Raw genomic sequence first — 24618 nt, forward strand, 5'->3', positions numbered from 1 at the left:
TAGCAGTTTTAAATTCAAGCAATATTGAGTGAAAGGCACAGAGATTTCCAGTATTTTCCACCTGCACACAGCCACCCCCACTTTCAAAATCTCTCCACATGTGGTAATTTTGTCACAATCAGTATACATACAATGACACGTTATTACCATTTAAGTCCATAGTTTAAATTAGGATTTATTGTTGAGGTGATATTTCTATGAGTTTTGACCAATGTGTAATGGTGCAAATCTGTCATTATAGTACAGAGAGTCTCCTGTATCCTTTTCACAGATTACTTCATGAGCACTTTTTGCATCTGACATAAGACATTCCAGGTCTCCCTTTTACTTTCCCTGATGAGCCTTGAAGTCAGCCATTACTTCAAGGAGCTCTGTTTCCTATTATTGAGAATGGTATTTAGAAAACAAACTCTGGGATGCATGGGTGGCTCAGTCAGTTGAGCATCTGACTCTTGGTTTCAACTCAGGTCATGATCTCATGGATCATAGGATCAAGCCCCACATCTGGCTTTGTGCTCATTGGGGAATCTGCTTGGAGATTCTCTCCCTCTGTCCCTACCCCCCTAGCACACGTGTGTGTGCTTTCTCTTTCTGTAAAATAAATGAATGAATTTTAACTTAGAAAAAAAAAAAAGAAACCAAAACCTGGGATCTAGGAGCTCTCATTGCTGTTAGGGTTGCTTTTTTTTTTTTTCTAGATCCTCTCAGTGGACCAGGCTAATCACATCAAATATATTTACACAGGAATGATAAACCTAAATTTTTTTTATATCTCCATAACCAGTGATTGTAGACATGCTGTCTCCTAAATAAAAGCCTTGATTTATAGTTTCTTTCAATGACAGAAACATTCCCATCATTGTTAACTTCAAGCTATCAAGGTTTCACAACCATCTCACAAAATTCCTATATATTTAACAATTGATTCTGGAGAAAAGGGACAGCCTTACTCTATTACATCACTAAAATATGTCTATACCAATGTATACATCTACCTCTATCTATCTGTGTGTTTGGTTCAAGAAATTTTCGTGATGAAGGAAATATTCTATATCTGCCCTGTTCGGTACAGTGACCACTGCACACATGTGGCTACTGAGCACTTGACATGTGGTTAGTGCCTCTGAAGAGCTGAATCTTATATTGTGTTTAATGTAATCAATTAAAATTTATATTTAAATAAGCACATCTCGCAAATGGCCACCACATTGAGCAGTACAGATCTAAACTTTGAATGTCACTAGGTCCATACTAAAGGAGGAAAGGTTGGATAGTTGAATGTATCCAGATGACCTCACAGAAGGTATCACTGAAAATCCGAAATCTGTAGATCTTTCTTACAATTATGCTGTGTTGTTTCTAGTTGTGAATTTCATGTCTGTTGCAGGTACCTTGTTCATTTCAGTGCTCTAAGGATGTAAAGGTCCTAATCCAGTTCCAATCAAATAGGTTAGAGCCTGGGCAGCTTCATTTCTATCAGGGGAAAATCAGAGAGGCCAATTTACATACAGGTTGGAGCCATTCACTAAGGAAGGTGACATTCAGGCCTGACGGAATGAGCATTTCTCTATCTACTCACTGGATTCTGTTTCTCTGTATTTCACGTTGGCCAGTACCCTTCTATTGATGCATTCTTTCTTGTGCTTTTTTTTTTTTTCTAATTAACATAGAGTGTTTTATTTGCCCCAGGGGTACAGGTCTGTGAATCATCAGTCTTTCAATGCATAGCACTCACCATAGCACATACCCTCCCCAGTGTCCATAACCCAGCCACCCTGTCCCCCCACCCAAAACCCCCCAGCAACTCCCAGTTTCATTCCTGAGGTTAAGAGTCTCTTATGGTTTGTCTCCCTCCCTAGTCCCTTCTTATGCTCCTTTAATGGCATGAGTTACCCGGCATCAGTCTCCCCTCTTCTAGCTTCTTGTCTGTGTTACAGTTTCTGTACGTATCTGAGATCATCCACTTGAAGAGTCGTGGGCCCCAGGTCTTCTATTACCAGATTCCTCCTGAAGATATAATCCATGCATATCATCACATTTTGTGAAAGCTCAGATTTTGGTTCCATTGTGCTAGGATGAGGTTTGAAATTCTGCATTTCCAATAAGCTCCCGGATGCTGTTGATGCTACTGGTCCATGGAGCACACATCGGACAAAAGTTTTTCTGTAGCCAAATATTGTCCTAAGTTCCTGCCAAATGTTTAGATAAAAGTTCATTGAATTTTCCTGACAATTAAGCCTTAGTATTGCATACTCTCTCAAAAAAAAATTAAGCTGTAGAAGAATGTAAGTTTTTCCCAGGGAACAATACTAGCCTGTGTTACTTATGGCTAAACTACTTTTAGGACTCTTCAGAGATAGACAGAGAACACTATGTATGTGAGACAGAAATGCCATCTCCTGAAATTAGCCACCTGTGTTGGTGGGGAAGGTGGCATAAGCAGGAGCAGATGGCCAAAAATAGTTATAATCCTTGGGAATAAGGAGATCAAAACAACTTTTGCCTCTTTCTAGCTCTGTAGGATAGACATCAGAGTGCAAACCACTCCTAGTCTGATTCCGAATTGCTTTTACCTATTTTCCCCAAGGGATCTGGGAGTTTCATTTGGGTTTCTTGTCATCTGAACTGTGATGTTTTTCATTCACCAGCTTTAGCTAAAATGTCTTTCTTCTCCTCTTAGCTCTGTCTGATCTGGAGCTCGTGGCCCAGTCTATGACCTTTCTTTTTGCTGGCTACAAGACCACTAGCACTGCTCTTTCTTTCTTGGCATATGAACTGGCCACTCACCCTGATGTCCAGCAGAAACTACAGGAGGAGATTGATTCGACTTTCCCCAAGAAGGTGAGCAGGCCATGCCTGAGGAGGGAGGTCAGGATGAGCTCTGTGATGCCTTAGTAACAGAAGAGCCCTCAGATCTTGTGGGTTTATATAGCAAAGGTTTACTTTTGACTCACATTCCCATGTCCACGATGGGTATTAGTTGAGGATGGGAGTATTCGGTGATACAGGGTAAAGAGGCTCTGCTTTCTTATACCAGTGCTATCTAGAACACGAAGACTTTATGTTGGCTGGAGAACAAAAACTAGAGTGTTGCTCACTTGCTTTTCCAGTATTTGGCCCCAAATTGACATAGAGATCCTCAGATCACAGCCCATTTGAAAAGTGGTTTCCCCTAAGGTCAGGTGGGCTGGGAACTATGGGGGTCTACATGGATCTTCGGTGAGCAGTGTCTATGCCCCACACCCTCTGAAGGGTCAACTCTAATTAGCTCAACGTAACAAGTCAGAAACTGAGCTACAGAGACATAATATAACTTTCTTTCACATCCTATACCTAGTGGTGAAAAAGCCAAGCTATGAACCAGGTTGCCTGGATCCTGATGGAACTCATAACTCCTACTACAGTGTTGGCTCTTAAATATAACACCAAGCAACAGACAAAATTGCCCACAGTTTTCAGGCCTCTGCGCAAACTGAAATTCTCTGCTTATGAAGGCACCTGGCCTCTGGGGCTGGAGCGGCTTATTTGGTTTATTGTCAACCTTGACGCAGCAACTATGAGACCCTTCCAGCAACAGAGGGTGGGGCTGAGGATAGGGTTTTTATTCCCTTTACATCTTTCCCTAGAACTGAAATTGTGTACCATGGTACCATCTTAGTCATCTTTTCTCATATTTGTGTTAGAGAAGAACTTGTTACTCCCCAGAATATTTATAGACTTTTTTTTTACATAATACAGTGCTTCTCTCCAAACTTTATATATATAATCAAAAATTAGGAAGCAGGATATTTCAACTAGAAGACTTTATGTGGAATAGGGGATTTTTTTCTGTTTTTTTTTCTGTCCATTCTCTTTCCTTGGTACAGATGTGTGGGCCCTCTTTTGAAAGCAAACAGTGACTTCAGCATATTCCAAGTAAGAGTAAGGGTTATAGGCTTTTAATCACTTTTGTTTACATGAGGAAGAATAACTACTACATGGTGGTGAGAGGGACTTCAGGCCCTGTTTAGGGGGTTGGCCCAGCGGTCTCCCCTAGTGACTTATGTCCCTACTCTACACATGTCAGTGGGCCACGGAACAGGTCAAAGGACATGGTAGATATGAAAATGTCCATAAATGCCCTTTACCCAAATACATGATTCTTAGGTGTCCCTAACACTTCAGTAGTGTATAGAGTGAGTTGAATGTTGATTCCAAATCTTGATGTATCAAAATCTGTTTCTTTCCTTCCAGGCACCACCTACTTATGATGGCCTTGTACAGATGGAGTATCTGGACATGGTGTTGAATGAAACTCTCAGATTACATCCAATCAGTGGTAGACTTGAGAGGGTCTGTAAGAAAGATGTGGAGATCAGTGGTGTGTTCATTCCCAAAGGGACAGTGGTGATGGTGCCAGTCTTTACTCTTCACCGAGACCAGGCTCTCTGGCCAGCGCCTGAGGAGTTCCATCCTGAAAGGTACAGGGAACCCTGGAATGGAGAACCCACCCTCATACTGGAGGATATTCTGATATTCCCTTCATATAGATGACAAGCCTGTGGCTGTACAATTATTCATTTGGACATCTTTGTGCTCCTAGAAGTTTTTTTCTTATTACAAAATGATCATTCTTTGTTGTCAATATTTTTTAAGCTGTAGACTTAGAAACTATAGAAATGAAGAAAATTATAGTCATCTAAAGACCGAATATATTAAAATCATCAATAATGTCATGTATCTCCTTATGGACATTTTTCTGTGTACTATAGATTACTAAAAAATAGGATGATATTATAATTTTTTGTTTTGAACTGCTTAATGTAACATTAGACTACAAACAACATGCTATATTTCTGTGTGTGATTATATGTATATGACTTTTTTTTTTTTTTAACCACTATCATCTTTCAGGAAATAGGCCTTTCTTCCCTCTAAGTTTTTCTGTCCTCTCTAGCTCTCTGAATTCACCCTCCAGCCCCCACATTCCACGTTTATTAACCTTGGCCCCCATGCCTACTGGCCTTAGTGAGAGAGCAGATGCTGTGGACCTGAGTCCTTATCCCTGGCAGGAGGAGCAGCCTCATGGCTGCTCATCTCTGATTCTTTTTTAACTCTTTTGTCTCTCTTTAGGGTATCACTGATGTCTTCTCTTCTTTGCTCAAGCCCAGTGAGTGTTCTTATGATTGTTGCTTTAAATCCTCCATTAGGCCTATTACTTGTATCTGTTTTACATAAATCTCTGGCTGTGGTCCAGGGTTCTACAGGGCCTCAGTTCTGGTGGAGGCAGTGCCAGGTCTCATTTCACAAGCAGAACAGAGCACACCTAGTTAAAACTCGCCACATTCAGGCCAGGGACCAAACATTGCCCACAGCAAGCAAGGAGAGCCTCTACTGACAGCTGGCCTGAAGGATAGAGCTGCCAAAACACAACAGCAGAGCACAGGCACCACACACCAGTGACACTCAGTGAAGCTCCAGGCCCTGGGTGCTACATGACTTCTTATTCATAAGGCCATTACTTTCAGGAGCACACACAGGTCCCGTGCTATGTGTGGCTACAGTCCTATGCTAGCTCTTGGTATCTGGGCTTCATTAAAAGCAATCTCATCTGCTCTCTAGCTGTCTGAGACATCTTCCTTAGAGGAGTCTTGAGCTTTCTCTTTTGGGAATTCAAAGCAGAGTCTGGCTTTGGGCAAAACATGAATTCTTTTTTTTTTTATAAAGATTTTATTTATTCATTTTACAGACAGAGATCACAAGTAGGCAGATAAGCAGGCAGAGAGAGAGGAGGAAGCAGGCTCCCCACTGAGCAGAGAGCCCAATGCAGGGCTTGATCCCAGGACCCTGAGATCATGACCTGAGCCGAAGGCAGAGGCTTTAATCCACTGAGCCACCCAGGCGCCCCCAAAACTTGAATTCTTAAAACAGTGGTGCTTTCCTCTCTATTGTATCGGTGAACAAAATTTCGAGTGAACTTTTTAGGGATCTAGACTTTAAGCCCCTGACTCTAAGCCCCTCCAGCAGAGGCCTTATCTTGTTGTGTGGTGTCCCTAGTGCTAGCATCACGTTTACACACTGTACTTGCTGAAAGAAGTCAGAATTGACCAAGTTGTCTCTTCTTTAGACCAGGAACCCTGGTGGTTCCCACAAGTTCAGCAGTACCCACTCCTGTAGCTTCTTGAACAGAAACCAGAGAGCACTCCAGGTACTTCTCTGTAATTCATTCAATCATGAGAAGTGCTTATCTATGTGTTTCAGGGACTGGGCCAGAGAGTAAGAAATCCACATATTAAAAAAGGCTACTATGGAGCATTTTTGACACATAACACAGGCATATCCTAGAGACACACATCTATGAAATACTTTTAATGCATCATATGTGCCTGTCACCTGCCCAACAACCACTAATGTATCCACATGCCATTGTAATCCTTCATCTGATTCCCATATTACATTAATGTACATCATCTGCGATCATTCTAGAATGCTCTCCATAACATAAAGACTTTAAAAAATAACCTCACCACAATGCCATTATCACTTTTCCCAAATCCACATTTTCCCTTAATATAATTAAATATTCAGGAATCAGTTTTAAATAAAATATAGGATTAACCTTCAAGGAATTTATACTCTCATGAAACAGATAGACAGTGATTATACTGATTATACATATCGGAGAGTTTGACGACACTAGAGTAGCATCATGTGCCTGTGTGAATCTTCTGACTTGTTTTTGAAAGTGAGAGGAGGTGCAAGTGGAGACGATAGGGCTGAAAAGAGAAAAGTAGAACTTTAAATCATGGGGGGTGGGGTGCCTGGATGGCTCAGTTGGTTAAGTGTCAGGTCATGGTCCTAGGGTCCTGGGATTGGACCCCACTTCAGGCTCCTGCTCCGTGGGGAGCCTACTTCTCCCTCACCCTCTGCTTGCCACTCCCCACTGCTTGTATGCTCTCTCTCTTTTTGTCAAATCAATCAGTCAGTCAATCAATCAGTCATGGGAGGCATTTTCTCTACTTTCTTTTTCCATGAGCATGTGACCAATATAAGTGGGAGTGGAGGCAGGAATCAACCTTTCCTTCAGTCAGGCTCATTTCCTGCTTGCCTTTCAGGGTGTGAACATCTCACCATCCCAAATGTAATTCTAATGTTTTAAGATAAATCTTCTTTTCAACAGCATTGATCTCATCTCAACAAGACTAAATGCTCCCATAGGGTATGGGAAATGCATAGGATCTATAATTTACTATTCCCTCACCACAGAATCAGCATAGCAAGATTTGAGTCACCAACCCCCAAAAGGGTGTCCCGTATAGTCCTGGGAAGAATCCCAAATCCCAAACGTGTAGCTCTTATGGTTTCTGTGTTTCACTAACGTGTTCCCAACTTGTATTGTGGAACCAGGTTCAGCAAGAAGAACAAGGACAGCATAAATCCTTATACTTACCTGCCTTTTGGAACTGGACCCCGAAACTGCATTGGGATGAGGTTTGCGACCACGAGCATGAAACTTGCCCTTGTCAAAGTCCTGCAGAACTTCTCCTTCAAACCTTGTAAAGAAACACAGGTCAGAGAGATTGCTTTCTACATAAATAGTATCTTATTGTTGTTGTTTTTCTTTTCAAACTAAGAGATAAGTAATGGATATGTGTGTTTCAGCAGGGAGGGGTCATTTATCCTTAATAATTTGTTCTATCAGCCAAGAGAATCTATTTGGAGTCATGTGTGACCATTATTCAGCTCATAAGTGCCATGTCTTTGGTTTACGAACACTCAACTGTAAGGGTCATCTAGTCAGTTACATAGCGTGACATGCTTACGCACAGACCTTTTAACTTGAGCAATGTTTTAAATTTCTCTCAAGTCCACTGAAAGGAAGGAAACATGTTGTGCATAGTCTTGACATGCAGTGATTATCATGACATGACTTTTTGTTGTTTTGGGTTTTTTTAAAGATTTTGTTTATTTATTGACAGACAGTGAGGACAGGTAGGCAGAGAGGCAGGCAGAGAGAGAGGAGGAAGCAGGCTCCCCGCTGAGCAAAGAGCCCGATAAGGGGCTCAATCCCAGGACCCTGGGATCACAACCAAAGGCAGAGGCTTCAACCCACTGAGCCACCCAGGCGCCCCCATGACATTACTTTTGAAGGATGATCTTCTCCACCACAACATACAGACAGACACTCTCATGACTGTGGTTCTCAACCCCTCTTTGTACATTGGAATCAGTGGTTCTTTTGAAAATCCTGACCTAAGAACACCTGGGACACACAGAGGGATCATCCCTCTTTTAGGAGTGCATCCTTGAGAGGCAGTGTTCACGAAGATGCCTCTCCAGGAACAAATGAGCGGGCTGGTATCTTTTACTCCGCCACCCCTCACCACAAACACAGTCATCTGTAGGAAGCAACACAGTGCCAGTACTGGCTGCCCAACTCGCTTACACCGAGCCCCACCTCCCTGTGCTCTGGTGGGACTGCACTTCTCAGTCAGGCTTGCCTCCCAGCATAGCAGACTCTTTCCCCAGAAGACCAGGCTTGCCCACACCAAGCCTCCTGACCAGAGGGTTCTACAAGGCCTCAGTTCTGGTGGAGTTGGTGTCAGGTCTCATTTTACAAGCAGACCAGAGCACATCTAGTTAAAACTCGCCACTTTCAGGCCGGGGACCAAATGTTGCCCACAGCAAGCAAGGAACGCCTCTACAGACAGCTGGCCTGAAGGATAGAGCTGCCAAAACACAACAGCAGAGCACAGGCACCACACACCAGTGACAGTCCGTGAAGCTCCAGGCCCTGCATGCTACGTGACCTCTTATTCATAAGGCCATTACTTTCAGAAGCAGGAGACATAACTGGCTCTTCTAACACAGAGAAGAAGGCAGAGACTTAAACAAAATATCAAGATGGAGGAATTTACCCCAAATGGAAGATCGAGATAAGACGAGAGATTTATGTAAAATAGATATAAGTAACAGGCCTAAGGGAGAATTTAAAACAATAATCATAAGGATGCTCACTGGGCTTAAGAAAAGAAGACATCAGTGATACCCTAAACAGAGATAAAAGTTAAAATAAGAATCAGTCAGAGATTAAGAATGCAATACATGAGATTGAAAACAAGCTTGATGCAGTGAACAGCAGCTAGAGGAAGCAGAGGAATGAATTAGTGACCTAGAAGATAATGGAAATAACAGAAAATAATGAAGCTGAACAAAAGAGATAAAGAAGAATTATACAATGCAAGAATAGATTTAGGGAACTCTGATTCCATCAAACATGATAACATTTGTATTATATGAATCCCTGAAGAGGAGAGCGGAAAAGGGACGGAAAATTTATTTGAACAAATAATATCTGAAATCTGGGGAAGGAAACAGACACCCCGACTCCAGGAGGCACAGAGAACTCCCATCAAAATAAAAAAAAAAAAAAAATCAGGCCAACACCAAGACATGTAATTAAATTTGCAAAATAGGATTGCCTGACTGGCCCAGTCAGTAGGACATGCGACTCTTGATCTTAGAGCATGAGTTCAAGCCCCACGTTGGGCACAGAGCCTACTTAAAATAAAAAATAATAATAATAATACAGAAAAATTTAAGAACCTTTTGAAAAAAATCTGCAAAATATAGCAATAAAGAAAAAATCTTAAAAGCACCAAAACCAAAGCGGTCTTTACCTTAGAAGGGAAAACCTATAAGGCTAGCTGGGGATTTCATTTTAGAGCTAAAGATACCTGCAGATTGAAAGTGATGTGTTGGAGAAATGTCAGGGACCGCCTCCGGCCGGGAAAGTCCCTGCCATTACAAGATGGCACTTGGCTCACTGCCAGCAAAATAGCTGCAAGTAAACAATGAAGGTTCTGGTGAAGCCCGCCTAAAGGAGGACATAGTCATTGGCTGTTTCAAATTTAATCAGCATAGTAACAGGACTCTCATTGGCTCTCCCCATTGCTTGGCCCCTTATTGGTCACCCTGCCGCATATAAGCTAAGGAATTGACGAAATAAACGAATGAAGCATTAACACCATACCAGGCTGATTGTTGTTCTTGCAGCCGAGGGCACAGAGAAACATTTATCATGCAGATTGATGTCAATGGAGAACTGGAGTAGCAATACTTACATCAGACAAACTAGACTTTAAAACAAAGGCTGTAAAAAAGAGACAGAGAAGGGCATTATATAATCATACAGGAGACAATCCAACAAGAAGATCTAACAGTTGTAAATATTTATTAACCAACGTAAGAGTACCCAAATATAATAATAATAATAATGAACATAAAGGAACTTATTGATAATAACACCAGAACAGTGGAAGACTTTAACACACCACTGACAGCAATGCACAGATCATCTAAACAGAAAATCAGCAAGAAAACTGTCGCTCTCGGCCCGCAAGAACGACTCAGAGACTCACGTAGCGGCGAACCTTCTTCTTTAATCGCTTTTTTCTTCTTCTCCCTCCCCCTTTACCCTCGGCGCATGCGTTTTATACAGGCAGTGTTAACCAATCAAAATGCAGTGCTCATGCACCTCCCGGGAGAGTGGACCTAAATGAACAGCCAATCATATTCAGTCCCTTACGGCTCTTAGAGTAGGCCTCCTGTACTGGCTCCCGACAGAAAACAATCACTTTTAATGACACCCTAGACCAGAGGGACTTAATAGATATATTGAGAGCATTCCATCCCAAAGCACAGAATACACTTTCTATTCAAGTGCACAAGGAACATTCTCCAGAATAGATCACATATTAGGTCACAAAACAAGTCTCAAAAAATGCAATAAGATTGAAATCATACCATGCACCTTTGCCGACTACAATGCTGTGAAAAGAGATATCAAACACAATAACAAATTTGGACAGACCACAAATACATGGAGACTAAACAATGTTACTAACAATGATGGGTCAGCCAGGAAATCAAAGAAGACTTTAAAAAAATACATGGGTACAAATGAAAATGAAGACACAATGACCCCAAACCTTTGGGATGCAGAAAAAGCAGTCCTAAGAGGGAAGTATATAGCATAGAGGTGTGCCTCAAGAACAAGAAAAATCCCAAATAAGCAACTTAACCTTACTTAAAGGAGCTAGAAAAAGAACAGCAAGTGAAGCCTAAAACCAGCAGGAGGAAGGAAATAATAAAGATTAGAACAGGAATAGATGATATAGAAACCATAAAAACAATAGAACAGATCAATGAAACCAGGAGCTCGTTCTTTGAAAAAAATGGGTGAAGTTGACAAACCTCCAGCCAGGCTTATCAAAAAGAAAAGAGAAAGGACCCCAATAAATAAAATCACAAACAAGAGATGGGAAATAACAACCAATACCACAGAAATTTTAAAAAATTATAAGAATATTATGAAAACCCATATGCCAACAAATTGGACAATCTGGAAGAAATGGATAAATTCCTAGCAATATATAAACTACTGAAACTGAAACGGGGAGAAATAGAAAACTTGAACAGATCAATAATCAGCAAAGAAATTGAATCAGTAATCAAAAAACTCCTAACAAACCAGAGTCCAGGGCCAGATGGTTTTACCAGCAAGTTCTACCAAATATTTAAAGAGTTCATGCCTATTCTTCTCACAGATCTCTTCTATGAGACCAGCATTGCCCTGATACCAGCACCAGATAAAAGACTCCACTAAAGAAAACTACAGGGGTACCTGGTTGGCTCAGTGTTGGTTAAGCCTCTGCCTTCGGCCCAGGTCATGATCTCAGGGTCCTGGGGTTGAGCGCCGCATCAGGCTCTCCGCTCAGCAGAGAAGCTCTGCTTCTCCCTCTCTCTCTGCCTGCCTCTCTGCCTACTTGTGATCTCTCTGTGTCAAATAAATAAATAAAATCTTTTTAAAGAGAGAGAGAGAGAACTACAGGCCAATATCCCTGATGAACATGGTGTAAAAATGCCCAATGAATACTAGCAAACTGAATCCAACAGTACATTTAAAAAAAAAAAAATCATTCACCACCATCAAGTGGGATTTATTCCTGGCTTGCAAGGGCAATTCAGTATTTGAAAATCAATCAATGTGGATACACCACATTAATAAAAGAAAGGATAGGAAAGATATCATTTCAAGTATTTGACAAAGTACAACAACCATTCATGATAAAAGTCCTCAACAAGACACATTTTGAGGGAACATACCTCAACATAAAAAGGCCACATATGAAAAACCCACAGCTAATATCATCCTCAATAGGGAAAAATGGAGAGTTTTTCCTCTATGGTCAGGAACAAGACAGACGTCCACAGACATCACTGTTGTTTAACATAATACTGGAAGTCCTAGCCACAGCAGTCAGACAACACAAATAAAATGCTTCCAAGTCAGCAAGGAAGAAGTTGAACTCTCACTACATGCAGATGACATGATACTCTATATAGAAAACCCAAAGCCTCCACTAAAAAGCTGCTAGAACTGATCAATGAATTCAGTAAAATTGCAGGATACAAAATCAATGCCAGGAATTTGTTGCATTTCTATATATCAAGAAGGTAGCAACAGAAAGAGAAATCAAGGAATCAATCCCATTTAAAATTGCACCAAAAATTAAGATGTCTAGGAATAAGCCTAACCAAAGAAGTAAAAGACCTATGCTCTGAAAACTATAAAACAGAGATGAAAGAAATTGAAGAGGCACAAAGAAATGGGAAGACCTTCCATGCTCTTGGATTGGAAGAACAAATATTGTTAAAATGTCCATACTACCCAAGGCAATGTACATGTTTAATGCAATGTGTTTCAAATATCAATGGCACTTTTCCACGAATCTGGAAGAAATAATCCTAACATTTGAAAGGAACCCAAAAGAATCCAAACAGCCAAAGCAACCTTGAAAAGAAGAGCAAAGTTGGAGGCATCACAATTCCAGACATCAGGTTGTATTACAGAGCTATAATGATCAAAACAAAATGACAGTAGCACAAAAAAAGACACACAGGTGAGTGAAACAGATTTGAAAGCCCAGAAATAAATGCACAACTATATGGTCAGAGAATCTTTGACAAAACAGGGAAGAATAGCAATGGGGAAAAGACAGTGTGTTCCACAAATGCTGTTTATTAAACCAGACAGCAACATGCAAAAGAATGAAACTGGGTTGCATTCTTACACAATACACAAAAATAAATTCAAAATGGATTTAAGATCTAAATATGAGACCTGACACCATAAAAAGTCCTACAGGAGAATATGGTCAGATATCTCTTTGACATCATCCACAGCAACTTCTTTCTACATACATCTCCTGAGGCAGAGGAGACAATATCAAAAACAAAAACAAGAAAAGAGATTCCTCAAAAATTAAAAATAGAACTTCCCTATGACCCTGCCATTGCACTACGGGGGATTTACACCAAAGATACAGATTTAGTGAAAAGAAGGGCCATCTGTACCCCAATGTTTATAGCAGCAATGGCCACAGTCACCAAACTGGCAAGAACCAAGATGCCCTTCAACGGACGAATGGATAAGGAAGATGTGGTCCATATACACTATGGAGTATTATGCCTCCATCAGAAAGGACGAATACCCAACTTTTGTAGCAACATGGACGGGACTGGAAGAGATTATGCTGAGTGAAATAAGTCAAGCAGAGAGAATCAATTATCATATGGTTTCACTTATTTGTGGAGCATAACAAATAGCATGGAGGACATGAGGAGATAGAGAGGAGAAGGGAGTTGGGGGAAATTGGAAGGGGAGGTGAACCACGAGAGACTATGGACTCTGAAAAACAATCTGAGGGGTTTGAGGGGCAGGGGGAGGGAGGTCGGGGTACCAGGTGGTGAGTATTATAGAGGGCACGGATTGCATGGAGCACTGGGTGTGGTGCAAAAATAATGAATACTGTTATGCTGAAAATAAATAAAAAATAAATTTAAAAAAAAGAAAACAAACAAAAATACTACTGGGACTTCATCAAAATCAAAAGGTTCTGAACAATGAAGGAAATAACAGAACTAAAGGCAATCTACAGAATGGGAGAAGACATTTACAAATCACATATCTGATAAAGGGCTGATATCAAAAGATAAAAGAACTTATAAAAGTGAACACCCTGAAAATAATTAAGGAGGGCACATGTGGTGATGAGCGGTGGTTATTATACGCAACTAATGAATCGTTGAACACTACACCAAACACTAATGATGTACTTAACTATATGTTGGCTAATTGAACATAATAAAAAACAAAACAGAAATAATCCAGGTTAAAAAATGGGCAAAAGACAGAAATAGACATTTTCCCAAAGAAGGCATACAGATAGTGAACATACACAGGAAAAGATACTTAACATCACTCATCTTCAGGGAAATACCAATCAAAACTGCAATGAGATGTCACCACACCCCTGTCAGAATGGCTAAAATCAACAACATAAGAAACAACAGGTGTTGGTGAGGGTGCAGAGAAAGGAGAACCCTCTTGCACTGGTCATGAGAAAGCGAACAGGTGCTGCCACTCTGGAAAACAGTATTGAGGTTCCTCAAAAAGTTAAAAATATGACTACCATGATAGGTATGAAGGAGGGGACTTCTTGTGATGAGCTCTGGAAGTTATATGTAAGTGACTAATCACTAAATTCTACTCCAGAAACCAGTATTACACTATATGTTAATTAATTACAATGTAAATTAAAATTTGGTACCAAAAAAAAATAGTACTACCCTACCATTGTACTACTAGGTATTTACCGAAAGATACAAAAATACAAATTCAAAGGGATACGTACACTCTGATGTTACTCGCAACATTATCTACACTAGCCAAATTATGGAAAGAACCCAAATGTCCACTGACTGATGAATGAACAAGGAAGGTGTAGCGTATGGATACAATGGAATGTTACTCGGCCTTAAAAAAAAAAAAAAGAATGAAGTTTTGTCATTTGCAACAACATGGATAGAGCTAGAGAGTATTACGCTAAATAAAATAAGTCAGGGAAAGACAAATGTATGATTTCACTCATATATGGAATTTAAGAAACAAAACAAAGAGGAAGAAAAAGAGAGAGTGGCAAACCAAGAAACAGACTCTTGATGATAGAGAACAATCTGATGGTTACCAGAGAGGAGGGGGTGGGAGGAAGGGTGAAGTGGGTGATGGAGATTAAGGAGTACGTACACTTGTGATGAACACAGGGCAATGTACGGAAGTGTTGCATCACTGTTGTATACCTGAATCTCATATTATACAACATTAACTAACTGGGATTTAAATAAGAAGAGTTTTAAAAAATCAATAAAAGTCCTGATGCCCAGGTCATCTGAGATTTTTCTAACATAGCTCACCCAGAGTGTGGCTTCTAAAGTGCCTTTTAAAGTGCCTCCATGGATTCTCATGAGGACACAAGGTTGAGAATCCATGGTGTGAAGCGTGTCTTCCAGATGTGACAGACTCCCATGATCCAGGCCGTCCTGGGTGCTTGGCCCCACCTTCTGCAAGCCGGGCTCCAGTCAGGCTGTGTTCCCCTTTCCAACCCAGTCCGAGTTCTGTGAAGGCTTAGCACGCTCTTCCCCCATGCACCAGATCCCAATGCCTCCTCTGCTCTGTTATAAGACACTTCAGGCCACTGTCATCAGCAGAGTCCCCAAGCTGAACGCTTGGTCATTAATCCAGCCACTCCGTTCTATGTTTTCTTTGGACCTAAGAGCATCTTTAACACTAGCATCTCATTTAATTCCTTTCTTAAACTCCCACTAGTGGCTTATAGTCACCCAGTAAAGTTCACAAGCGATTTGAAGTTGATGGAGAGCCCTGGGATGCAAATTGTAAAGAATTTTCATTTTAATAATTTAACAAATGACATTTGTGTATAGGCTTGGGGTGTGTGTGTGTGTGTCTTGTCTGTCTTTCTGCAGGGGAAATACAAGCATGCCATTTAAAATTTAAAAATAACAAGTTACGTTTTTAGAAGGATCTGGAAAACAGAAAGAATTGTTGCCACTGATTCATCTCAAGCAAGGCTGTACAGTACGGCCTACTTTTAGGACTTGTGCATTTATTATACAGCTCTTCCCTTTATTAGACTTGCTCAGAGAAGAGGAGGAAGACGGAACTGGTCTCCATTTTATTTGTGGCTTTGGGGCAGCTGCATAGCAGTGACTGACTACAAACAAGGGTCTAAGCCCTGAGAGGAAGCGGGGCTCTGGCACACCCGGGCTGGGGCAGACACTCCCTGAAAGCTCCTGCTCACCCACGGGCTGGCAGTTCTCACCTTCCAAGGCATTTGCATACCCTGCAGTCAACCGACTTTAGAAGGTGACTCTGCTTGTGGCTCCCCCACACTTTTGGATAGTCACTGGGAGAGAATGGGGCTAAAGGTTCACTCAGAACACTGTAGGGTCTTCAGCAGCTCACCATTTGCCTTAGATTCTGGAGCCAGGAGATGGTAGAGAACAACCATCATGCTTCACGAAGAACTCCTTCCATCAAGAATGGATGGTTCCACTGGGAGAGGTGACAGGATCTTTAGCAGGGACGATGGCCACACATTAACATGTGTAAGACCCACTCGGGTTTACTTTGCAAGCTTGAACATACACAAAGTATACTCTGTATTGCTTCTGAAAATGCTTTGACACGATGCCTAAGAATCTGGTTTAAAATGTAAACATTTATTCCTTTTACTTAAAATTAAAGCAAAAGGACCACAAACCCAACAAAATTTGATCCCCAGCCTGGTACAGAGTAAGTGCTCAGTGGATATTTGCTGAATGAATGATGGATGTATCCTCCCGCCCCCCAGTCTCGACAGCTTACAGAGTAGGAGTAAGATCCCAGACATATGAGTCTAATAGTAGTATTTATGTGTTTGAAAAGCATTATTGTCCTTCATGTTTCTTGTCTCCTTTGGCTTTGTTGTCAGTAAGGCTACATTCCTGGTTCTCATATGCTTGTCTAACTGTTGTAGATTCGCCTGGAAAGGAGCACTCAAGGGGCTGTTAAACTGGAAAAACCCATTGTTCTCAAGGTAGAGCCAAGAGATTGGCGTGTCAACAAAGCCTGACTTTCCCTAAGGACTTCCCCCTTTGTTCTTCAAGATCCCGGACCACCAGAGACTTCAGTTTACTTTGTGAGTAAAACCCAGAAATGAAGATGGCCTTCATGTACTGCCTGTGACAGATGACTAGGGATTCTGTACATTCATTTAGCTTTCTCCAGTGTCTGTGTGGAGCATTTATTGTGAAGAGTAAAAGAAGTCACTAAAAAGTGCCAGAGATGTAGACTCGGCCTGTCTGGTTCACACAGACTACCCCCAGTTAGTACCATCTGTTCTCCTGACCGTTGATCAAGAATAAAACTTCCTCAACAATTTTATCAACAAACTTTAATGGAGACAAGAATTACTGGGGTGACTGTGGTAATGACATTTATATCACATGTCTTATTTTGAATATTCTACATTAAATATTAACACTGATCCAGTCAGTCAACAACTCTTTTTTTTTTTTTTTTTTTTTTTTTTTAATTTTTTTTTTTTTTTTTATTTTTTATAAACATATATTTTTTATATACATATATTTTTATCCCCAGGTCTGTGAATCACCAGGTTTACACACTTCACAGCACTCACCAAATCACATACCCTCCCCAATGTCCATAATCCCACCCCCTTCTCCCCAACCCCCTCCCCCCGGCAACCCTCAGTTTGTTTTGTGAGATTAAGAGTCACTTATGGTTTGTCTCCCTCCCAATCCCATCTTGTTTCATTTATTCTTCTACCCACTTAAGCCTCCATGTTGCATCACCACTTCCTCATATCAGGGAGATCATATGATAGTTGTCTTTCTCTGCTTGACTTATTTCGCTAAGCATGATACGCTCTAGTTCCATCCATGTTGTTGCAAATGGCAAGATTTCATTTCTTTTGATGGCTGCATAGTATTCCATTGTGTATATATACCACATCTTCTTGATCCATTCATCTGTTGATGGACATCTAGGTTCTTTCCATAGTTTGGCTATTGTGGACATTGCTGCTATAAACATTCGGGTGCATGTGTCCCTTTGGATCACTACATTTGTATCTTTAGGGTAAATACCCAATAGTGCAATTGCTGGGTCATAGGGCAGTTCTATTTTCAACATTTTGAGGAACCTCCATGCTGTTTTCCAGAGTGGCTGCACCAGCTTGCATTCCCACCAACAGTGTAGGAGGGTTCCCCTTTCTCCGCATCCTCGCCAGCATCTGTCATTTCCTGACTTGTTGATTTTAGCCATTCTGACTGGTGTGAGGTGATATCTCATTGTGGTTTTGATTTGTATTTCCCTGATGCCAAGTGATATGGAGCACTTTTTCATGTGTCTGTTGGCCATCTGGATGTCTTCTTTGCAGAAATGTCTGTTCATGTCTTCTGCCCATTTCTTGATTGGATTATTTGTTCTTTGGGTGTTGAGTTTGCTAAGTTCTTTATAGATTCTGGACACTAGTCCTTTATCTGATATGTCGTTTGCAAATATCTTCTCCCATTCTGTCAGTTGTCTTTTGATTTTGTTAACTGTTTCCTTTGCTGTGCAAAAGCTTTTGATCTTGATGAAATCCCAGTAGTTCATTTTTTCCCTTGCTTCCCTTGCCTTTTGCGTTGTTCCTAGGAAGATGTTGCTGCGGCAGAGGTCGAAGAGGTTGCTGCCCGTGTTCTCCTCAAGGATTTTGATGGATTCCTTTCGTACATTGAGGTCCTTCATCCATTTTGAGTCTATTTTTGTGTGTGGTGTAAGGAAATGGTCCAATTTCATTTTTCTGCATGTGGCTGTCCAATTTTCCCAGCACCATTTATTGAAAAGGCTGTCTTTTTTCCATTGGACATTCTTTCCTGCTTTGTCGAAGATTAGTTGACCATAGAGTTGAGGGTCTATTTCTGGGCTCTCTATTCTGTTCCATTGATCTATGTGTCTGTTTTTGTGCCAGTACCATGCTGTCTTGATGATGACAGCTTTGTAATAGAGCTTGAAGTCCGGAATTGTGATGCCACCAACGTTGGCTTTCTTTTTCAATATCCCTTTGGCTATTCGAGGTCTTTTCTGGTTCCATATAAATTTTAGAATTATTTGTTCCATTTCTTTGAAAAAGATGGATGGTACTTTGATAGGAATTGCATTAAATGTGTAGATTGCTTTAGGTAGCATAGACATTTTCACAATATTTATTCTTCCAATCCAGGAGCATGGAACATTTTTCCATTTCTTTGTGTCTTCCTCAATTTCTTTCATGAGTACTTTATAGTTTTCTGAGTATAGATTCTGTGTCTCTTTGGTTAGGTTTATTCCTAGGTATCTTATGGTTTTGGATGCAATTGTAAATGGGATTGACTCCTTAATATCTCTTTCTTCTGTCTTGCTGTTGGTGTAGAGAAATGCAACTGATTTCTGTGCATTGATTTTATATCCTGACACTTTACTGAATTCCTGTATAAGTTCTAGCAGTTTTGGAGTGGAGTCTTTTGGGTTTTCCACATATAGTATCATATCATCTGCGAAGAGTGATAATTTGACTTCTTCTTTGCCGATTTGGATGCCTTTAATTTCCTTTTGTTGTCTGATTGCTGAGGCTAGGACCTCTAGTACGATGTTGAATAGCAGTGGTGATAATGGACATCCCTGCCGTGTTCCTGACCTTAGCGGAAAAGCTTTCAGTTTTTCTCCATTGAGAATGATATTTGCGGTGGGTTTTTCATAGATGGCTTTGATGATATTGAGGTATGTGCCCTCTATCCCTACACTTTGAAGAGTTTTGATCAGGAAGGGATGTTGTACTTTGTCAAATGCTTTTTCAGCATCTATTGAGAGTATCATATGGTTCTTGTTCTTACTTTTATTGATGTGTTGTATCACATTGACTGATTTGCGGATGTTGAACCAACCTTGCAGCCCTGGAATAAATCCCACTTGGTCGTGGTGAATAATCTTTTTAATGTACTGTTGAATCCGATTGGCTAGTATTTTGTTGAGTATTTTCGCATCTGTGTTCATCAAGGCTATCGGTCTATAGCTCTCTTTTTTGGTGGGATCCTTGTCTGGTTTTGGGATCAAGGTGATGCTGGCCTCATAAAATGAGTTTGGAAGTTTTCCTTCCATTTCTATTTTTTGGAACAGTTTCAGGAGAATAGGAATTAGTTCTTCTTTAAATGTTTGGTAGAATTCCCCCGGGAAGCCGTCTGGCCCTGGGCTTTTGTTTGTTTGGAGATTTTTAATGACTGTTTCAATCTCCTTACTGGTTATGGGTCTGTTCAGGCTTTCTATTTCTTCATGGTTCAGTTGTGGTAGTTTATATGTTTCTAGGAATGCATCCATTTCTTCCAGATTGTCAAATTTATTGCCGTAGAGTTGCTCATAGTATGTTCTTATAATAGTTTGTATTTCCTTGGTGTTAGTTGTGATCTCTCCTCTTTCATTCATGATTTTATTTATTTGGGTCCTTTCTCTTTTCTTTTTGATAAGTCGGGCCAGGGGTTTATCAATTTTATTAATTCTTTCAAAGAACCAGCTCCTAGTTTCGTTGATTTGTTCTATTGTTTTTTTGGTTTCTATTTCATTGATTTCTGCTCTGATCTTTATGATTTCTCTTCTCCTGCTGGGCTTAGGGTTTCTTTCTTGTTCCTTCTCCAGCTCCTTTAGGTGTAGGGTTAGGTTGTGTACCTGAGACCTTTCTTGTTTCTTGAGAAAGGCTTGTACCGCTATATATTTTCCTCTCAGGACTGCCTTTGTTGTGTCCCACAGATTTTGAACCGTTGTATTTTCATTATCATTTGTTTCCATGATTTTTTTCAATTCTTCTTTAATTTCCCGGTTGACCCATTCATTCTTTAGAAGGATACTCTTTAGTCTCCATGTATTTGGGTTCTTTCCAAACTTCCTTTTGTGGTTGAGTTCTAGCTTTAGAGCATTGTGGTCTGAAAATATGCAGGGAATGATCCCAATCTTTTGATACCGGTTGAGTCCTGATTTAGGACCGAGGATGTGATCTATTCTGGAGAATGTACCATGTGCACTAGAGAAGAATGTGTATTCTGTTGCTTTGGGATGAAATATTCTGAATATATCTGTGATGTCCATCTGGTCCAGTGTGTCATTTAAGGCCTTTATTTCCTTGCTGATCTTTTGCTTGGATGACCTGTCCATTTCAGTGAGGGGAATATTAAAGTCCCCTACTATTATTGTATTGTTGTTTATGTGTTTCTTTGATTTTGTTATTAATTGGTTTATATAGTTGGCTGCTCCCACGTTGGGGGCATAGATATTTAAAATTGTTAAATCTTCTTGTTGGACAGACCCTTTGAGTATGATATAGTGTCCTTCCTCATCTCTTATTACAGTCTTTGGCTTAAAATCTAATTGATCTGATATAAGGATTGCCACTCCTGCTTTCTTCTGATGTCCATTAGCATGGTAAATTCTTTTCCACCCCCTCACTTTAAATCTGGAGGTGTCTTCGGGCTTAAAATGTGTTTCTTGGAGGCAACATATAGATGGGTTTTGTTTTTTTATCCATTCTGATACCCTGTGTCTTTTGACAGGGGCATTTAGCCCATTCACATTCAGGGTAACTATTGAGAGATATGAATTTAGTGCCATTGTATTGCCTGTAAGGTGACTGTTACTGTATATGGTCTCTGTTCCTTTCTGATCTACCACTTGTAGGCTCTCTCTTTGCTTAGAGGACCCCTTTCAATACTTCCTGTAGAGCTGGTTTGGTATTTGCAAATTCTTTCAGTTGTTGTTTGTCCTGGAAGCTTTTAATCTCTCCTTCTATTTTCAATGATAGCCTAGCTGGATATATTATTCTTGGCTGCATGTTTTTCTCGTTTAGTGCTCTGAAAATATCATGCCAGCTCTTTCTGGCCTGCCAGGTCTCTGTGGATAAGTCAGCTGCCAATCTAATATTTTTACCATTGTATGTTACAGACTTCTTTTCCCGGGCTGCTTTCAGGATTTTCTCTTTGTCATTGAGACTTGTAAATTTTACTATTATGTGACGGGGTGTGGGCCTATTCTTATTTATTTTGAGGGGCATTCTCTGAACCTCCTGAATTTTGATGCTTGTTCCCTTTGCCATATTGGGGAAATTCTCCCCAATAATTCTCTCCAGTATACCTTCTGCTCCCCTCTCACTTTCTTCTTCTTCTGGAATCCCAATTATTCTAATGTTGTTTCGTCTTATGGTGTCACTTATTTCTCGAATTCTCCCCTCGTGGTCCAGTAGCTGTTTGTCCCTCTTTTGATCAGCTTCTTTATTCTCTGTCATTTGGTCTTCTATATCACTAATTCTTTCTTCTGCCTCATTTATCCTAGCAGTGAGAGCCTCCATTTTTGATTGCACCTCATTAATAGCTTTTTTGATTTCAACTTGGTTAGATTTTAGTTCTTTTATTTCTCCAGAAAGGGCTTTTATATCTCTCGAGAGGGTTTCTCTAATATCTTCCATGCCTTTTTCGAGCCCGGCTAGAACCTTGAGAATTGTCATTCTGAACTCTAGATCTGACATATTACCGATGTCTGTATTGATTAGGTCCCTAGCCTTCGGTACTGCCTCTTGTTCTTTTTTTTGTGGTGAATTTTTACGTCTTGTCATTTTGTCCAGATAAGAGTAAATGAAGGGGCAAGTAAAATACTAAAAGGGTGGCAACAACCCCAGGAAAATATGCTTTAGCCAAATTAGAAGAGATCCAAAATCGTGAGTGGGGAGAAAGGGGATAAAAAGAGGTTCAAAAAGGAAGAAAGAAAAAAGAAAAAAAAAAAAAAAGAAAAGAATTTTTTTTTAAAAAAAGAAAACACCTAAGAAAAATGTAAAAAAATATATATATATATTAGATAAACTAGTAAAAAATCGTTAAAAAAGAAAAAGGTAACAGTTAAAAAAAAAAAAAAATTTTACCCGAAGGCGAGGAAAAAAAAAAAAAAAAATGAAAAAGAAAAAATTAAATTAACTGCAAGACTAAAGAAAATCACAGGAAAAAAGCCATGAGTTCCGTGCTTGGCTTTCTCCTCCTCTGGAATTCTGCTGCTCTCCTTGGTATTGAAACCGCACTCCTTGGTATGTGAGCTTGGTCTCGGCTGGATTTCTTGTTGATCTTCTGGGGGAGGGGCCTGTTGTAGTGATTTTCAAGTGTCTTTGCCCCAGGCGGAATTACACCGCCCTTACCCGGGGCCGGGGTGAGTAATCCGCTCGGGTTTGCTTTCAGGAGCTTTTGTTCCCTGAGCGCTTTCCGTAGAGTTCCAGAGGACGGGAATACAAATGGCGGCCTCCTGGTCTCCGGCCCGGAGGAGCCGAGAGCCCAGGGCCCCACTCCTCAGTGCGCCCTCAGAGAACAGCGCCCAGTTACTCCCGTCTGCCTGACCTCCGGCCGCGCTCCGAGCTCACCGAGCCTGCGACCGGTTCAAGGTAACACGGAGCTGCGAGCTTACTGTCGGCTCTGTCTCTGTAGCCGGCTTTCCCGTTCCAATACCCGCAAGCTCTGCGACACTCAAACACCCCCGATCCTTCTGTGACCCTGCGGGACCTGAGGCCACGCTGACCCCGCGTGGGCTTCGCTCCGGTTTAGCCTCTGGAGCGATGTCCCTCCGCGGAACAGACTTTTAAAAGTCCTGATTTTGTGCGCGGTTGCTCCGCCGCTTGCCGGGAGCCGGCCCCTCCCCCCGGGGTCTATCTTCCCGTCGCTTTGGATTCACTTCTCCGCCGGTCCTACCTTTCAGAAAGTGGTTGTTTTTCTGTTTCCAGAATTGCTGTTCTTCTTCTCTTCGATCTGCCGATGGATTTTCAGGTGTTTGCAATCTTTAGATAAGCTATCTAGCTGATCTCCGGCTAGCTGAAGCAGTCTCAGCTTGCTACTTCTCCGCCATCTTGACTCCTCCCCCCCCTCAGTCAACAACTCTTAACAAAAATACTAACCAATGCCTTTGTGTACATTAAGGGAGAATCCATAGACCAATGAGTGAGAGCCAGTGACTGAATGTTTTGACCATCACAGTTGCTGGGTGGGTGGAGCTCATTCATAACTCCAATGTGATGTATTAAGTGAGAGTTAAGCCACTGTGACTTTGCCCATTGGTCAGAAAGTCTATTCACAATCGAATTCTACAGGTCATGGAGCACATGTTTTTTGTAACTTTCGACTGAAGCACTTAGTATTATATGATTCCTTTTGATTTCATGTTTTCATCTCATGTGCCCTACTTTTCTGGTAGGCAGGGAACATGCTTTCTCTTTGTTTTTCAGCCTCAGCTCCCAACTGTCCTGACACAATGAACATCAAATCAGGGACGGTTGATTGGCCAGTGCATTGGACAGAAAGGCTAAAAGCATTTGTCCATTTTGGCTGGTATCAGGAGCTGCACAGGAGTCTTCTGTTCCTTCCCCACCCCACCCCTACTTTCCCTTCTCCTCTCTTCTCTTCCTTTGCCTCCCTTCCTAGATAATTCAGTCCTAAAGCCATAGGTGGGGCACAGCCAGGCAGGCAGCTCCATATTTGGGGTCAGGGGCTGAGAAGGGAGTCACACTGACTCCAAATCAGAAAAATCAGAAACTAAGTAGGGTACGAAGGGTATTCACCTGAAGAAGGAGCCTGGCATGGGTGTGGGAGCCCGAGCTAGGTAAGAAAGATGTCCACACATAG

At 41.1% G+C, this 24618-nt stretch overlaps 1 protein-coding gene and 1 long non-coding RNA gene across 2 annotated transcripts in view; one reads left to right on the plus strand and one right to left on the minus strand.

The window, feature by feature from the left end:
• Positions 1-17450, plus strand: part of LOC131819112 (cytochrome P450 3A12-like) — a 63292-nt gene extending 45842 nt beyond the window's left edge. The window contains 5 exon segments of the mRNA XM_059153861.1: positions 2681-2841; positions 4234-4460; positions 7387-7549; positions 16920-16990; positions 16992-17450. Coding sequence (XP_059009844.1) covers positions 2681-2841; positions 4234-4460; positions 7387-7549; positions 16920-16990; positions 16992-17025 — 656 coding nt within the window. The 3' untranslated portion in view covers positions 17026-17450.
• Positions 7430-10461, minus strand: LOC131819130 (uncharacterized). Its single transcript, XR_009349068.1, has 3 exons — positions 10401-10461; positions 10013-10132; positions 7430-7532 (listed from the first exon to the last, which is right to left on the minus strand). It is a non-coding gene; the product is annotated as an uncharacterized LOC131819130 (long non-coding RNA).
• Positions 17451-24618: the final 7168 nt, after the last annotated feature.

Source organism: Mustela lutreola, chromosome 17 (assembly GCF_030435805.1).
Source record: "Mustela lutreola isolate mMusLut2 chromosome 17, mMusLut2.pri, whole genome shotgun sequence".
Classification (NCBI taxonomy): Eukaryota; Metazoa; Chordata; class Mammalia; order Carnivora; family Mustelidae; genus Mustela; species Mustela lutreola.